Here is a 19,098-nt window from a genome sequence, read left to right on the forward strand (position 1 = left end):
CAGGCGCGATTCAATGTCCCAATTCATGATTGGCGAAAAGAGGGCGTGTCCACCTAAACCGCTGTGGATTGTTGATATTCGGCTGCAATCACGACAATTCACGGCCGAAATCGAGAAAACGGGCCCGACTGCTTTTAAAGTCGGGCCTATTCTGTCGATCTGCCTCTTCAATGCTGTCAGGAAAGACCGCATTGAATAGGCAGTCACCGCTATTTGCCCCATCGCAAATTGCGGCCGGGATTGAATACCACCCAATATGTGAAATTGATATACAGGTTGAATATCCCTTATCCAAAATGCTCAGGACAAGAAGCATTTTGTATAATGGATTATTGTCTTTTTTTTTTTTTTTTTTTATATTTCAATTAAGCATCTTGAGGATGGACCCATTTGTGAACACAAAATGCATTTATGTTGTATACACACTTGAAATACACACATATATATTTTATTTGTGCATGTATCAAGGTTTGAAAATATGAAACAAAGTTTGTGTACTTCTCAGGCACTGAATTAGAATTATTTGAATACTTAGGGCCAGTTACATATCATGTCCCCAGTAGTGCCAGTTACATATGTCCACAGGTTAGACCGCACCTCAAATATGGAGTACAATTCTGGGCCCCACACTATAAAAAGGACATCATAGAATTAGAAAAAATCCAAAGAAGAGCAATTAAGCTTATTAGGGAAAGCAAAGGTGGTTGATTGCGCTAGTGCAAAAATACAATTACAATAAATTATGAGCAAAAAAATCTGGTCAGGTGTGAAAAGGTCTGTCCATATTGTTTTAATTATCCTCATATTTTATTATTTTTATTGATTGATATTCTTTAATTAAAGTGTTATCCATATTCACACGTGACCAGATTTTTTTGCTCATAATTTATGGTAAATGTATTTTTGCACTAGCGCAATCAACCACCTTTGCTTTTCTTGTATATTGTATCGGGGGTGACTCCCCTTTTTCTAGATTGCTGCTTCCAGCCAAGCACACCCATACCAAGAGCCTTTACACTGATATAGTTTATCTATATCTTTTCCTTTTGTTTTTTCCTAAACTTATTAGGGGAATGGAGAATTTAAGCTACGAGGAGAGATTAAGCAATTTGGGACTATTTACACTAGAGAATAGACGTTTAAGGGGGGATATGCTCAACAAATATATGTACAAATATATCAGGGGCCAATATAAGGAACTGTCAAACACCCTTTTTTCTGCTAGAAAGGAATCTAGGACGAGAGGGCACGAGTTTAGATTAGAAGAAAAAAGTTTTTGTTCATCTAGAACAGTGGTTCCCAACCCTGGTCCTCAAGTACCCCCAACAGTGCACGTTTTCCAGGTCACCCGGAAGGTGCACTCATTATTCAGTCACATTTTAAAAGATCCACAGGTGGAGCTAATTATCTCACCTGTGATTCTGTGTGTAGACCTGGAAAATGTGCACTGTTGGGGGTACTTGAGGACCAGGGTTGGGAACCACTGATCTAGAAGAAAAAAATTCTTTACAGTCAGAACAGTCAAACTTTGGAACTCTCTTCCTGAAGAAGTGGTGTCAGCAGACACTATGAATACATTTTAAAATAAGGTTGGATAAACATTTATTGGTTAAAAACATCCACGGGTATAAATAAGTAACATAATCTGTCTTTAAAATATCAGAACATACTGTACAACAAAGGATAAGCTATTATAAACATAGGTTAAACTAGATGGACGCAAGTCTTTATTCAGCCTCACCTACTATGTAACTATGTAATGCCAGTTACATATCATGTCCTCAGTAGTGCCAGTTGCCGATGTCCCCAGTAGTGCCAGTTATATATCATGTCCCCAGCAGTGGCAGTTACATATCATGTCCCCAGTAATGCCAGTTACTGATGTCCCAGTCATGCTTTTAGCACACACAAAAATTTTTGGGGGGGAAACCATGGTTTTTGGAAAAATTTGGATAACAGATAAGGGATACTCAACCTGTATACTGTTTATAAAGTACATTTAGTGTGGTTGTTATAAAAGGATGAGGTATTAAGCCCCATACACACTAGCCAATATTTTTCACAATATAGCTCCGAAAGGGCTTTGTCAACAATATCGCCTAGTGGTTACACTCCATATGATTAACAATACACGGCCGCTAGTGACCCCCTCCCTCGTATGAACACTTTCCTCATATGAACATGTTCAGCCGCAGCATGACAGTCACCCTTCCCCCACAGTCGCTCTCTCCCCCCAGCGCGAGAGAAGTCTTGGACACGGGAGTGGGAGGAGGTGATTAGGTGAGAGGTCAGGCGGCGGTCGGCGGCAGAGCTAAGAGGACGGGAGGGAGTGTGGATAGAGATCAGTGAAGAGCGGTAAGGAGCGGTGGAGGAGGAGAGAGCCTTGTAGGTGGTGGTGAGGAGTTTAAAGAGAACCCAGAAAGGAATGGGGAGCCAGTGAAGAGATAGACAGCGGGGGGAGGCGGAGGTAGAGCAGCGGGAGAGGAAGATGAGCCTAGCAGCAGCGTTAAGAATGGATTGGAGAGGGGCGAGGCGGGGTAATGTTAACATTAGGACTACTCTATGTTCCCATTGTTTTTGTTTTTTATATGTAGATTTATGATTTGTCTAGGTAAATTGGTCATAATCTTTCATCTTTCCACTCTACGGATTCTGTGTGTGTGTGTGTGTGTGTGTGTGTGTGTGTGTGTGAAGCTAAAACTACTAGCATTGATGAAGAAATGGATTTAGTTGTTTTATCTTTGCAATATTATTACTTCTTTTTGCCACTAGGGAAGGAACAGACCCATGTTGTATGGATGCAAAAATCTACCATCGGTCACTGCTTCTGCTGCAGACCTGGATGGAGGACTGCTGGCACATAGACTTCTACATGAATCCTGATCTTTTAGACAAACTGGAAGATCTGAGTAATTCCCAGGTGACTGGCTAGCTCTTGTGTCTGTCCCTATTGTCGTTTATCAAGTACACCAAATCTAGTGCTCATGGTTCTAATATAAGCAACGTGTTTGTTTTTACGTTGTTGCATTTTCCATCTGCGAGAGTAATCATGACCGTGTGATATACAGCCTTGATTTTTATAATGAAGAATTTCCTAAATCAATCTGCATCCTTTAAGGAGAACTCCTCTGTACAATAGCACGCATCCAGAGCAGCCAAGAGGGGGGGGGAGCAAGTACTAATTACCCAGGCCCAGGCTTGCTGGAGGGGCCCTGGTCCAACCCCTCTCTTCCCCCTCTGTCCCTCCCAGGTAGCAACAGCAGCACACTTCTACTTCACACTTCTTCTGTGCTGATAGCAGGCTCAGCATGAGCATCTCACTGACAGCGTGTGAGCTCATGCTGAGCCTACTGTCAGCACAGCACAGCACGTGCTGTAGGTGCGTGCTGCTGCTGAGTTTAGAGGTTTCTTTCACCCTACTCTAAACATTTTGGGGGCGTGGCTTAAGTGTGGGAGGTGGTCACACTTCCCACACTTAGACCACGCCCCCAAAATTTTACTGGGGCCCGACATTCCTCTCGGCTGCCCTGCACGCATCCCCATTATTCCTTAAACAATTCATATTGCTTATGCTGGCCAAACAGCTTGGGATAAAACTCCCGTTCAGACCTACAGACCAATTTCCTGACATTGCCATACACTGTCCCATTATTGGTCTCTGTTTGTTGATGGGTTTATCCACTCTCCGATCCGAGCAGCATTTCTCTGGTCATTTGGGCAGGCTGAAAGACCCCTCATGGCCGACAGTCAAGTCCATTGACCACACAATTATCTTCCCAAATCAGCTGATAATTGCGCAGAATTCTGATTAATATTGGTTACGCCAAAATGATGACAGAATGCTATTTTATCATTTAATAGTTAATAGCAAGTTAGGCTTGGGTTAAAATCAGCAAAAACAAAAACATGTTTACATTCTGGCGTCAACATGTTAAATGGTTGGCCGTTGACATTCAGAAACTGTTGACATACTGAATGTTAACCTGACATACCACTCCTTCCATTGTGCCTTATCAGAAGACATGACAGTGACACATGGGTGGAGCCAAGTGAGTCGCACACATATACAGATTAAATCTTTGTATAAAACTATTCTCAGGCTTCATTAATCATAGCGTAGAACATTTAAATATTTCCTAGGAGTAGAAATAAGGGAACCGCTCATTTATATACGTTATTTTACTGATCCACTTATACAAGTTGCCTTTTTGCAGACCCCATTAACCATTCTAGATATTTTATTAAATTCGGTTAAGCTTAACTGACATATATATATATATATATATATTTATATATATATATATATATATATATATATACAGCTGTTGTTTATCATCAAGAAGCTTTGTAAAACTGTTTAATAAATGACTTTTCAGATTCTCCCGAAAGACGAGCGTGGCGAGTACTTGGTGTCGCTGCTGCAGGAGGTATCCAGTAATAAATACACCATTTCCTCTCCCGGCTCTGGGTCCGATAAAAAGGGCGACACCAAATCTCTACATTCCCTCTGCACAAAGTTTTCTGAAGATAATGTCTCCCGAAAGGTTTGTATTCCCGAGCTCTCGTCTCCTTACATTGATCATGGTAGGGCTGTGCAATACGTTTCTTGGTGCTCAAAACGCTGCTCCCATCAAATAATGGGCCCCATACATCAGCAATCACAATTTATGGATTTCCAGATATAGGGATTTTTTGGCCAGATAAATGGATTTTACAATCTATCTGATTTTGCCCACACATTACAGATTTATTTCAGTGATCAGCAGATTTTTCCATCTAAAGATTGCATCTTCATATCTGGAAATTGCCCAATCGATTGCTGTTCATAATGTAAATAGATGAAGAAGACGAATTGGGAATGCCCACACATCTAAAAAAAGATCTGCAGATAATACCAGATTATTAAACATGTTTAAAAACCTGATTAAGCAATCGATTGGCGATTTTGATTGGGATTGCCAAAAGGGGGAGCCCACACATCTAAAATTAATTGTGGCAATCATCTCCATATCTGAAAATTGTCACAATTAATTGCTGATGTATGGGGCACTTTAAGTCTAAGGGCAGTATTTAAAGCTTTTTGCAAGCTGTGGCAGCGAGCAGTGCTGACTGCTCACTGTCACAGCTCGCACGGTCAGTATAAAGCTGACTCCCTTGCACACGCCGTTTCCACCTCGCTGGGTTTTTACTGCAACGTGGAAACGGTGTGTATGGCCACCAAAACAGCGTGGCTTGCTGCTAAATGTAGTGGGCTCCCTGCATTAGCCACGAACCTCACAGTTTTGGGGGAATCTTTCCTGTCCTCTGACAGCGAGGATTCTCCCGCAACGTTGAATACGGTGAGCTGCCGGGGGTCAAACGCCGGCCACATTGAATACGGCCCTAATACTTGGTTATCAAAAGAACATGGGTCTAACGCACTCTGTGTACTACTTAAGAGTGCATTTATACACAGAACAACACCAAGATAACATTTAATCCATATATTAAATAACTTTTTTATAGTTAATAAAAATATATAATTTCTGCAAAAAGTTTAAAAGTTCAACCTTTATATATTGATAAATGTCCAGATAAGGGCCGCCGATTGATCCGAAATTTTAGGAATGAGACTCTATGCTCAACCTCCTTAAATTGAGATGTTCTCACCACTTGTTTTTATGTAAATAGTGGCCGGGGGAAGGTAATTCTGTAGTGTTGGCCATTGGTTAAGGCTCTTAGACCATAGATTTACCTGCGGACAGATAGCAATGTCCGACCACTATGTCCATAGTTGAATGAACAGGAGACACGTCCCTATCAACAGCGTTGTGTGTAAGCTTGCAGTCATTTGCAACGCAAGGACGTCTGACCCTATCAGAGCTACAGCAGACATTGGTTGGCATACAAGTCTCCAGTGACCGTTCGCTGCTGTATAAGTTGTACATGTCCATAAAAAGAGCTAAATTCACATTGCGACTTTTGTGGTGGTGCACATTTGTCTGCATTTTTGCGGAAAATCATATTCCCCAATCTCTTTCGGTCAGTCACTTTGTAAATACATCCTCAAGGTAAATGGCATTGTATATGTTCCCTGGCATGTGAGTGCAGGTTCCCTAAGACATGGATGTGTGCATAGGCTATCAGTAGTCATTCATAAATACCGGCACCTGTGTACATGCCTGAACCCGGTTTTTGCTATTATTGGGGTCTGTGTAAAAGAACCCGTTTTTGCTATTATTGGGGTCTGTGTAAAAGAACCCATTTTTGATCCATAAGTCTGTATTATTATTATTGTTATGAGCTCATTTTAATTGTTGCTATGTGTTCTTAAAACAAAGGCAAAGAAGATATTGGGGGTTATTCAGTGTCGGTCAATATTTAATACTGTCGGAAATATCATCCGTTTTCGGCAAGAATAGGTTGAATTTACATTTGACCTATTCAATGTCCTTTCCTATCTTCCAACTTTCGGAAAGTTGAAAAAGACGCGAATCCCTGTCTTTTTGGTCAAAAACGGACGCTTATCCGACAATTGCAGGTCCAACTTTTAAACAAGTCGGATCTGCAGCTGACAATGGCCGCCGGTATTGAATAGGTCCTGGGCGATATTTTCTACTATCGAAAATATCGACCAGCATTGAATACCCCCGTTGTGTGCCAACATCCCTATGAGATTTGCAAAATATCTGCTAAAAATGCCAGTGCCGCTCACATTTGTTATATAAATTCAAATAAATAAATGCATGTTAAAAAAAATTATATTTCCTACATAAGGTAAACATTACAGGTCATTATGATGAATGCAAATGTTTGCTTGGAAATTTTCACACCTATCTTGCCGGTTTCACTTGGCACCCAAAGGGTTAAGAACTTGAAGTGGCTCTAGCTGTACTTTTTCTTTTTTTCCAGAGTTTTAACTGGAAGCTCTCCAGAGGGAATGGACTCAATCTCCCTCACCCCAGGGACAAGCAGTACACCATATCGGCAGCCCTGCCTCGGCCGTGCTACCCTGGGATTGTAGAAGATCTGACCTCGTATTACATAAAGGGAGAGGAGAGTGGGGCGTTCACTGTACATGACTGTAGTGTGCAGCAGATTGCCTCTCAGCTGACGCTACTCCAGGAGGTTAGTAATCGTGTGTCATTAGCATCCAGTTATTACTGATCTCCAGTGTGATCTCCCAGCCACAATTCCGTACTGTCCTAAAGCTAATACTTTCTCTATATATTCTACCGTATAGGTCTATTAGGGGTTGTATGTGTTTTGCTATGGTTTTTTATTTTTTTATTTTAATTCACAATATCACATAAATTCCAATCACGCGAAATGAACACGTGTGGGCAGCAATTGGATACAAAGTCTATTTTACTGGTGCTGCTAGCCCTACCGTTATTTACTACTTGTGTGTGTGTCATCTGGACCATTGACTTATCTGCTATTATGGAGCTGATTCTTAGGGGGTTGTTCAGTCCTCACCATTATTTTCGACAGGGGCAATAGCGGCGGACGCCTATTCCATGCCGTTGTTTCCAACAGCTTTGAAGGCAGAATTCGACACAACGGATCTGACTTTTAAAACCAGTCTGATCTATTTTCTCGAAAACGAACGTGGATTGTCCAATTCACTGCCAGACCTCAACAATCCATTTTCGCAGACACTTCCCCTTTTCGACAGTGGACAGGGGGAACATTGAATTCTGCCTGTCAATATACTGTTGAGCAGGGCAAAAATGGGTCAGGATTCCGACTGTCGGAATCCAGGATTAAATACCCCCAAAGTTGGTATATGGACCCAACAATGTTGAAATGTATACACATTTAAATGTTTTTTGCATGCATTGTAGATACTGGCTGCTTCTGAATGCTATTTTTGAACTTTATCCATAGATGTACTGTGTGAGGCATTGTCCACCTTCTGTGATTTCCTAGATGTAAAAATGCCTAACAACCTTATCAAACCCCTAATCCAACTTTGACCCCTAATATCCGCACCCTGAAAGGACAGACTAGATGGACCAAATGGTTACTGTCTGCTGTCAAATGTTTTCTTTCATTATAATATGAAGAGTAACAGTTAAGATAAATCAAAAGAATTTGTGTCCTAATGTCATAGCCAGCAGGTGGCGCTATGGCTCCTGTCCATGGAAAGTGACCCACCAGAAACTCTACATAGACTGGGAAGTGTCAGCAAGTAGTATTGCATTTTAGCCATTAGACTTACAGCTAAGCCCATTGAAAAGTGTTAGGTCTCTTATGCATGTCTCTCTGCATGGAAAAAATATAGAATTAAAAGAAAAACATGTTTTAAATACAGTATTAATAGTGAATGTATTTCCCTTCACTGACTGGCTGCCCATAAAATGGGGAATCCTTTTCAAGATCAACTTTAGTTTGAATGCCCTACATGCCCAAGGCCCAAGGTACCGGGGGCAGCTTCTGATTCCATACTGTCCCATGTGATCTGTAGATGAAGGACTTTTAGCAGTACCTAGGATCTCCGGTAATTCATCTGGGGGGTTGAGCTTTTAGACTCTATGGAACTCGCTTCCCTGCACAGTTCGAGAGGCACCCAAAAACAAACTCAAGACTTTCCTGTTTTCTCAAGCATTTCTGCAATTCCATTAAGTATAGTTTATGAAAAGCATTTTGTACTTCATTGTACTATATTGTATTACTTGAATCCCCTTGTAACTTATCAAACTTGTGCTAGTCTTTTAACATACTAGAAATGCAGCCCCTCCTTTTTCCACCCAGTTGCAAGTAGATTATTTTTCATTCATGTCCCTTAATTAGAACTAAAGGGTGTGTTTCTGCTACTGTTGCCGTCCTGCTTTATATGATGTAAAGCCGTTTCCATAACAACTGGTTTGAATGAATTATTTACACCTAAAGTTGTTAGCAATTATTTTGTAGCTGTGGAGAGCAGGAATAGAACGTCTTAAGTATATAGGTGTGCCTTGTCAGCTCTCTATTAACTTATATTCAACAGCACTTAAACTTTGCTTCTCTTCAAACCAGATCTGTTCATTGCCACTAGAGGGCGCAAAAGGCTGTCTTTTCACACTGTCTGCACAGGGCTGTAATATATTGTATTGTGCGAGCTGTTGGGATTGTGCATACAATATATATTAAGTCATTTATATCGTACGTTCAGCAGCACTTTACAGAGAGACCGTTTGTCCATTCACATCAGTCCCTGACCCAGTGGAGCATGCAATCTGTGTTCCTAATGGGTTGGGATCATTTGGTCTACAGCATGATAGTTGACAGTCATTAGGTCTAAACCATTAGGTCGACATGGTTCTAGGTCGAAAGGTCATTCGTTCGACAGGTCATTAGGTCGACAATGCCTAGGTCGACAGTAAAAAGTTTCACTGTTTTTTTTACCTAAATGTCAACACAGTCGACATGAACACAGTTTAAAGTGCATCGTTTGCTGTGTGTCGGGCACGGTGCCTCGCTACGCTCGGCATACTATTGTATTCTCCCACCACACCCTAGTGGATGGTAGGGCAAGAAATACCACCTGTTGGCACATGTTGGCCGTGAAAAACCCCATGTCGACCTTTTGACTGTCGACCTAGACACTTCGAACTAATGACCTGTCGACCTAGAACCATGTTGACCTTTCCCTATGTTGACCTAGACCCATGTCGACCCTTTCCCATGTCAACCTAATGGTGTAGACCAAATGACCGCATCCTGTTCCTAACAGGGGGGAGCCATGTAACCGTCCAGTATATTTTTGGAGTGTTGAAGGAAACTCATGTGAGCACAGAGAGACTGTTCTAACTCCACACAATGAAGCTGGGTACACAAGATTTTAATCAAATTTGGTAATAATTGACCATTAATTACCACAAAATCGTTCAGTGTGTACATACTATATCTTCTGGAAGTTCCGGTATCGTCTATAGTGCCAGTATGCCCTGCAAAACTTTACATTTGGGACCAAATAGAGTAACTGAATAAGACATGGGGCCAGATCAAGACAATCTTCAAAAAACTATACAACGGAGAGTGAAAAACAACCAGCCAATCAGGTCATGTTACGTTACAGGCTGGGTTTGAAAAATGACAGCTAGGAGCTGATTAGCTGGTTGATTATCACTCTCCATTTTATCGCTTTTTGAAGCTTGATACATCTGGCCCAAGGTACTGACAGACTGAAGAAGCAGTAACACGACCGTAGACAAGTTTACAATCTATAGGAACTAGGATAACACATTTCATTGTCATAGGCCTATTTCGGTCTTGCTACATACTGTACCCTGGCACGCAGATGTTTTATGGTAACGTTCATGTCATACTCTGAGTGGGTCTTTTGTGGTAACCAAGGGCAGCACGGATACTGTAATGGTTAGCATTACTGCCTCACAGCGCTGAGGTCATGGGTTCCATTCCCACCATGCCCCTAACTGTGCAGAGTTTGTATATTCTCCTCATGCTTGCGTGGGTTTCCTCCGGGTACTCCGGTTTCCTCCCGCACTCCAAAAATATACTGGTAGGCTAATTGGTTCCCAACAAATTAACAGTAGAACGTCTGTGTGTGTGTACATGTGGTAGGGAATATAGATTGTAAGCTCCACTGGGGCAGGGACTGATGTGAATGTTCACATAGTCTCTGTAAAGAGCTGTGGAATGTGTATGCGCTATATAAGAAACTGTTAATAAAAAATTAATAAATACATGTTGGACACAAAGATACAATGTGGAACAAACCACCAACTATTCGTTGCATGTTACATTTAACATTTCTTTTATTGTTCTTTAGTGCCAAGTATGTTCTGTTTGGTCCCATACACAAGACGTTTAGTCTTGTGTATGAATTTGTATTGGCTTCTCTTCAGTGCTATTGCATTTAATTTCAATAGAGGGTGCTACACCCTTGTAATACAATGGGTGCATACATTTAGGGTTCTTTTATAGTGATTTGATCTGTAAGGTGCCTGTAAGTTTTATGATACTGTAGTAATATTACACTAAATATAAAGAAATCTGTGTTTCATCTTGTGTTTCATCTTGAGCTCCTAAGCTAAAATCCTTATTTCTAAGGGTTCTGTGTACTAAGCCTGGGAGAGCGATAATGTGGACAGAGATAAAGTACCATGCAAACAGCTCCTGTTATTTTTTAAACACGGGTAGATTTATACCCCTTTTACACCAAAATCCCTGGTCGGACCCTGGTCTTTGAACACGGAAGTTTCCAGGGTCGGACCCTGCTTCATACCCCATTTACACAGCACTTCAACCTGGGTCGGACCTGGGTCTGCACCATTTACACTGAACCTGGGTCTGCACCATTTACACTGAACCTGGGTCAGCCCTGCTTTTCCCTATGGATGACATTAAAAATGTCAATTTTAGGACTGATAAACTGCCAGCCAACCTTCCCTCAATGATTTAAATAAAAATTAAAAGACATGAAAAGTTAGCACTGAAAAATGTTGGTTGGTTTATTTAGCAAAATATTTTGTCAAAGAGTTATATTCAGTGATGAAGCACACATAGCGGTATAAAAGTGCAGCATCACCCATGTGCTCCCCCCAGTCCTCTGCCCCTGCAGCAGCAGTCAGTTGTTCGACCTAAAGATGGTCGACAGTCATTAGGTCGACACCACTAGGTCGACAAACTGCAAGGTCCACATGGGACAAGGTCAACAGGTCATTAGGTCGACACAAGCATTAGGTCGGCATAGGATTTTTCACTGTTTAATGAGCCGACATATACCGACAGGCGGTATTTTATGCCCTAATATCCACTAGGGCAGTGATGGCTAACCTTGACACTCCAGCTGTTATTGAACTACACATCCCAGCATGCCCTGCTACAGTTTTACTATTTGGCCATGCTAAAACTGATGCAGGGCATGCTGGGATGTGTAGTTCAACAACAGCTGGAGTGTCAAGGTTAGCCATCACTGCACTGGGGCATTGTGGGAGAATAAAATAGTGTGCCGAGTGCACGGACACTTAAAACTGTGTCCATGTCGACTATGTCGACATTCGGGTAAAAAAAAAAGTGAAAAACCCCATGTTGACCTTTTGACTGTCAACCTAGACCATGTCGACCTAATGCTTGTGTCGACCTAATGACCTGTCGATCTTATCCTATGTCGACCTTATGACTGTCGACAATGTTTAGGTCGACCATACAATCCATACCCCTCCCCCCAGCCCCCCCAAAACAAACATCACGCACCCTCCTCCTTTAAGCTCTTGGTCCCACTACTGCCTGACAGCGCTGCATCATAGTGCCAGATAGGGTTGTGGCAGGTCCACCTGTGGAGTGCCAGGTAGCAGCCTGTGTGCACTGTCCGCAAGGGTTGCTCACTTCTGCTGCTGCAATGCACTGTGGAACGCATGGCACTGACTTACGGAAAGGCGTCCAGTGCTTCTGGTATCCTTTTAGCACTACCCAGATGTCCCGACCTGGGTTGGGACCATTTACACCGCTCACGACCCAGGTCCGACCAGTGTTCAACCCTGGTCAGGACCTGGGTAGGAGACCAGTGTCAATGGACCTGGGTTGGTCCCATTTATACCAACACTGACCTGGGTCCGACCTGGGTTTTTCGTTGGTGTAAAAGGGGTATTATTCAACTTAAATTAACGTTCCTTATGTCTCAGGGCCTGCTTCACCATATTATCATGATGAAGCGGGTCCTCTCATCTCCTGCATGTATTAATTCTGCTGTATCCGATATGGGAGCACATTAATTTACCCTCCCGGGGGATCAGCGGCCTCCTATACCCTGCTAGTTTCATTTGCGCATGCACAGGGTTATCAGTGAAAGGAATGGCGGGATTGTGGCGGCGCCGTGTGGACGCCTTGGTCTTGCAACATTGAAGCAAGAGAAACAATAAAGTTTATTGAAAAAGGAAAAAAAAAAAGACAGGAGGCACACAGCTCCATATCAGGATGCCAAACTCCTACACGGGTAAAAGGACCGTTTATACATTGGAACCCATGCACAAGCAATTTTTAGAAAATAGAATCCACAAAAAAAACAAATGGCCTTTATCGCCGCTGCCTCAGTTCCTGCTTCGTGGGATTCATACATTCAGGGATGCCCTAACTGCAACACTTACCAGCACATTTTTAGATAATAGGAGGTAACCCACGCATGCACGGGGAGAATGCACAACCGCCACACATGGTGGGAATTAATCACATGACGTCAGTGCTGTAATGCTAACCATTACACCAACCGTTCTTCTTTATTCCAAACTGTGCCGACAAAGATGCAGTATTTTCTCATAAATATTTAGCTGCACATTTATCAAGCCTGGAAAAGTGATTGAGTGTACTGGCGATAACGCACCAGCCAATTGGCTCATAACTGTCACATTACATGCTCATTTTTATGAAAAGTGACAGTTGTGAGCTGATTGGTGCGCTATCACCGGCCACTTTCTCACTTCACCAAGCTTAATAAATCTGCCCATTCACTATGACCTGTGTAATTCTCTTAAAAGTAATTCTGGCTGTACACGTGACCACGGGCTGGGGCCACCACTAGGCAGCTTTAGGCATTTGCCTAGGGCGCTGGCCACTGGAGTGCGGCAGTTGGGATCAGTCCCCCCCCCCCCCCCCTGGATGGAGGTTAGCAACTCTCCACCCCTCCCTGGAGTGACTCGGCGCCCGCTGCCGCATCAACTACCCCCCGCCCCCATGGAGCGATGCGCCGGCCGCATCGAACCCCCCGTGGAGAGGGGGAGCGCCGGGGCTGCCCCCCCTGCTTGGGGCGCTCTGGTGCCTTGCACCGGCCCTGACGTGACCACACCGGCACACCTATTGCAATGCTATTACGGGTGACTTTGTGTGCAGTGAACCCTATTGCATGTGTACAGTGTTTTAGTCAGGCAAATGTACAAGTGAAAATGATACAAATGTATTGAAAACCTTTTGTTTCTGGTGTTTTCCCACATGCCTGATATTTCTTCTGTTTCTCTTTGGCAGGAGATGTTTCAGAAGTGCCATCCTGTACATTTCCTGAACTCGCGAGCGCTGGGAGTTAAAGACAAATCCAGCAATGTGCCAAAGTAAGTCCGGAGATAGCGAGCCAAGGTCAGCCATGGAAATCCATGTCCTGAGTCAGTCTGTGACATTCTAGATCGGGGGGACATGCAGATAATTCTAGGGCGAGAAATCTCATAACATAACGTGGAAGAGCCGCAAGGTTACAGCTACTGCAGGGGCTCATTATTTGCTGCATGATAAAGGTTTAGGTTTTTAATTAAAGAACTTGATCAGATACATAATAAACAAGATGGAAAATTTTATAGGGGAAAAAAATGAGAATCTCACTGAATACAGATAGCGAAGAAAAATGGTTTGGAGAACCGTATGTGGGGGTTATTCAGACCTGATCGCTTCTCTGTTATGGGCCTACACACGGGTCTACTGTGCCAGCGAAGGTAAGTCGTGTGACGTCAGTTCCGGGCCCTATCGGCCTTTTTTCTTTTGTGGTACAGGGTCTCCCTTATCCGTGTATTCCAAAAACCGAAATATTCAGAAAACCTTGATTTTTCAGAATATGTTGTGGGGGGGGGGGCGGCAGCATTGTCCCCGCGATGTCCACGGCGGCCTCTACGATCTGCTTCAGCAGCATCTTCGGTCCCAGAGGTGCATTGCGTGCCCACGCACTCACACAATGCACCCCTGGGACCGGAGATGCCACTAAAGAGGACACTCTGGACGTCAGGTGACCAGATAAGTATGAAAAAATATTTTTTTTCCAAAAACCGAACAAATCCCTTACCCAAAATGCTCGTGGTCACGATCATTTTGGATAAGGGATACTCAACCTGTGTTGGGCTATGCGCAGACTGCACACATTGTAAAAAAGAATTCAATGGATTTTCAGCTATTGGCCGATTCAGCTCATTTTTTAAAGCTGTGTAAGCAATTCGCAGGATTTCGCTCTGGCTGGCTGGCCATCGTATACCTGATTACCGGGCTCTGCAATTTAGCAGAGCAGCGATCAGGTCTGAATAATCCCCTAAGCCACAATTAACATATACATAATAACATTGGTAATAATGATAATATTGATCTACTAAAAATATTTTCCAAAAATGGTATAAATGCCGGTACTTGTTTCCTAGCAGGGCGCCCACTAAGCAAATAGCTTAATCAATGTTAAGAGAGTGCTTATACAATGAAATATCGCATAGGATCGCATGGCACCCGATGCAATGCGATGCAATATTGCATTGTACAAGCACACATGCCATGAAATGTGTTGGGTGCTTACTATGGCATGTAAGCACCTCTGGCATTGTTTTGCGTCACCCCCAGTATCCATGCCACCCCGAAGCCTGGCGAGCGACACTATCTAAATTGCGCTCGCCACACTATCTAAATTCAACTCCACACCAACGTGGATAGTGGGCGTATGAAAAGGTCTGAGGACGCGTTCCGCCGCCCCTCGCGGGGCTCGCTGCGTTCGCCACGCTTCAGGGTGGCGTGGATAGTGGGGGGGTTTTAGGAACAGATTATACTCTCCGTCTATGGGAGTCAAGGAATCCCGGGAATCCTGGGCTTGAAATTGCATCGCATCGCACACATCGCATGTTAAAAATGTATCATGCGATTTCCCTAGGTTTGCGTAAGTAAGAAATCTGGGCACCCTGCTAAGAAACAAGTACACAATATGCCTCATTCATGCACATGCTTTGGGAAATGCTGAATTAAATGAAGAGTCTGTAGTGGCTAAGTGCTTCTAATGGGATTTGTCCTTAATAGAACGTTTTACATCGAGACTGTTCCTGCTGAAGTTTGCAGCCTGTTCTCTCCGAGCTGTACGCATGACAAATACCTGCTGAAGTTGTTGCAGTTTGCAGACAATGTCAGTACGTGGGTGGCAGCTGAAATTGTTATGTGTCACACGGCCAAGGTTAGTTTTGAATCCTTCATATCTGTTTATTTAAGGATTTATTTGTCCTCTAAATTGTATTTCCTCCTCAATGTGAATGTCTTTATTAGTGTGTCAAAAGGCTTTGCAGATGATACACTGAAACATCATTCGCTTTGGAAATAGCTCACTTCTTCCCTTTACTTAAATTCACAAAAACATGCATTTGTTGCTTATCGCTATTTAATCTGCCAGCAAGGTAGAAGCCAATAATACCCCTTTCACATCGCACTTTTAAAACGGTATATTGCCGTTTTTTTCCCTTTTTAAAACGTTTAAGGGTGCACTGTGAATGCACCACAGGCAATTTACCGTTTTAAGTTAACTGGCATTTCGAACCGTGTAAAAAGCAGAGTCCTACACGGTTCCTTGCTGTTTTTTGTGCAATGTGAATGTGTACAGTTTGTCTGAAACGGTATTTCAGGCAAACAACACAAGCACAAGCACAATCCCACTGCTATACAATAGGTGCGCGCCAGTGGTGTCCAGGTGTGCACCACTGGCGCAGCACCTGTACGGGACACCCCTGTGACCACCTTCTGTCCCCCCAGTCATTGTCCCCCCCCCCCTGTACCTGTGCTCCGGCGATTAGATCTCTGGCATTCAGGCGAGGGAGAACAGAGAGCGTGCTTACATACACCAGCACATTTCTGCAGCAGTATCACGCTCTTATCCTGCTCTTAAAGTGTGTGCACTGATATACCTGCACACCCTAGGAGCTCAGCAGCCACGCATTGAACACCAAAAAAAACTACTCATCCTGTATGATAATGCGCCTCTGGGATACCATCCGAGGGTTAAACTAGGGTTAAACACACAACGTGGGTGCATACATTGGCACATGCCTGCTGTACTATCACGCGCTGCAGTGTCTGAGCATACATGGTCGGCCAGGCTCGGGGGGACTCGGAGTCCTTCCGAGCAGCGAACATCCCCCAGCCTGCCGCCGACGTCACTGCTAAATATGACAGGCGCCGCGGCTTAGGCAGGGGGGACTCGGGGAGAGAGGCAGCAAGGAAGCTCCGGCGTACTAATGCCGGAGCGGAGGTTGAGGGGGGCGGGCTGCTTCTGGCTTTCTGTGGTGGGTTTTGCTGGGGCAGGATAAACCTGCCCTGGTAGGTTTGTCCTGCCCCAGTAAAACCCACCACTCAAGGGGTTAAAGGACGCCTGTACCCCAAATTCTTAGCACAGGCAAAAGGCACACATAGCACTTGAAACGTGTTCTGGATGAAACGTTTCAAGTGCTATGTGAATGACACGTAACCGGTATTTAAAACGGTAATCTGGGTCACTGTTAAGGCTCTGACCCGTTTTAATTACCGTTTTAAAATACCGGTTTTTAAACCGTGTCTGCGATGTGAAAGGGGTATAACTAAAGCTCGGTACACACCTTCTGAATCACTCAATAATGACGAGCACTTTGTACCCAGCTGCACCCCCTGCTAGTGCCGTACACGCGGCTAGAAATAGCTCAGTGTGACCATGCTTCTATGGGATTGGGGAATCAGGTTGGCAAATATCATACTTGCCTACTTTTGAAAACTAGTTTCATGGAGGTTATAGTTGGTAATAGAATTTTGCAAAGCACCTCATTGAGGGGGCATGTCATGATCCACCCAAAGGGCGTGTCTAGTTCCATATATGGAGAGATTGTGAACGTGGCACCTAGAAGCGTGGGTGTGTAATTGAAAATGACTTATAACCATATGTAGATGAGCCCCAAAGCAGTTAGTATGAGATACTATACCTAGTAAAGTGCTGGGAAATGGTGCTGATGGTTCAATGTAAATGTATTTACATTGTCCCTTTTTCCCCAAAAATATAACAGTGTAATATGGGCTAGGTGAAATGAGGGAGATTTCTACACTAATGAGGGAGAGGGAGATCGCTGTCATTTCATGCAGGAGGGGAGGTAACTATGGAAAATATTAAACCACACATGAGTTACAATCTCCTTAACCTGACCACTGATGCACTTGCATACACACATGCTATTGGCCCGTAGTGGCAGTATTCACACATGTTGGTTCCTTCATACTTGCTAGATTAAATATAATAACATTCCAGAAAAATACCACGTGGTAACAACACTCTCTCCCATCATACACACCTATATAATCAGCAGCCCGTTCATGGATTGTATAGATGATTACCCAGAATTACACTTTACCATACCTCCCAACTTTTTTAATAGTGGAATTGGGACACTCGTGCGGCGAAGCTGTGCGAGCGCCTGGAAAGGGGGCATGGCCTACGCAAATGAGGGCGTGGCTTATGCAATTAGGCCGCGCCCCCATTTCGGTCGCAAATAGACGCTCAAATATTCTGTCAGATTGGGGGGGAACTCCCAACTGCCCAGCCCCAAATCCAACCCCCCCCCCCCGGGACACTGCTGGCCATGGGAGGGACGCGGGAACGTCCCCAAAAAATGGAGACGTTCCCGCGTTCAACGGGACAGTTGGGAGGTATGCTTTACCAACCACAAAATATGAATTAGTTAATAGCTGGCCAAAATGACGGTTTAGTCCCCATCTGCTTCTCCCTCTAATGTCTTCACCGCTCCCTCTCTCCATATCCAACAAGTTGGAAACAGATTATTTTTGCTTTCACTTCCTGTTAAGGAGTAATTTGGTTGGTTGAGTGGCCTCTAGTGGTCACTGGTGGTACTTCACCTCAGAGGTGAGACCTATTTAGCCTTTTTATATATCGCTCTATTTCCCTCTAGGCATCGGCAAGTGTGCAGGGATCGGCAAGTGTGTATGGCGCTTTAACAGTCCAGGTTGCACTGATACATGCATGAGTACAGATGGCTGAATGAGGTTAACGTGTGCTTAAGCATGGATTTCCTTTACAATCTGGACTGCTAAGGTTCCTTCAGAATGGTGTCGCTGGTTTTAGATTTTCTGTGAATGATTACTTATGGCCATAGGCGTGCGCAGCACATTTTATTAGGGGGTGCACTGTCAAAGTGGTGTGCCTAGCACCACCTATTGGGCATGTCTAACACCGCCATTGGGTCTGTCTAACACCGCAAATCAGGCGTGCACTCACTACAATATAAAACGTCTCTCAGCCACACCATTATATCCTGCCTATTTCAGTTTTAGTCTTCTCATTAGTCTGTGTAACAGTACATGCAAATAGCAAAGTCAAAATCATATATGGCTGACACAGATATGTCGTGATATGACAATGGT

The 19,098-nt window shown here is 43.7% G+C and overlaps 1 protein-coding gene across 3 annotated transcripts in view; it reads left to right on the plus strand.

Annotated features, from left to right (window-relative positions):
- Window positions 1–19,098, plus strand: part of KNDC1 (kinase non-catalytic C-lobe domain containing 1) — a 121,363-nt gene that overhangs the window by 94,490 nt on the left and 7,775 nt on the right. For all 3 annotated transcript variants that reach the window (XM_083149307.1, XM_083149309.1, XM_083149308.1), the window contains exons 22-26: window positions 2,773–2,920; window positions 4,377–4,544; window positions 6,892–7,107; window positions 13,945–14,027; window positions 15,733–15,883. In XM_083149307.1, coding sequence (XP_083005433.1) covers window positions 2,773–2,920; window positions 4,377–4,544; window positions 6,892–7,107; window positions 13,945–14,027; window positions 15,733–15,883 — 766 coding nt within the window. The remainder of the gene's footprint in view (window positions 1–2,772; window positions 2,921–4,376; window positions 4,545–6,891; window positions 7,108–13,944; window positions 14,028–15,732; window positions 15,884–19,098) is intronic.

The sequence above is a fragment of the Crinia signifera genome, chromosome 6, assembly GCF_055691185.1.
Source record: "Crinia signifera chromosome 6, ASM5569118v1, whole genome shotgun sequence".
Lineage (NCBI taxonomy): Eukaryota > Metazoa > Chordata > Amphibia > Anura > Myobatrachidae > Crinia > Crinia signifera.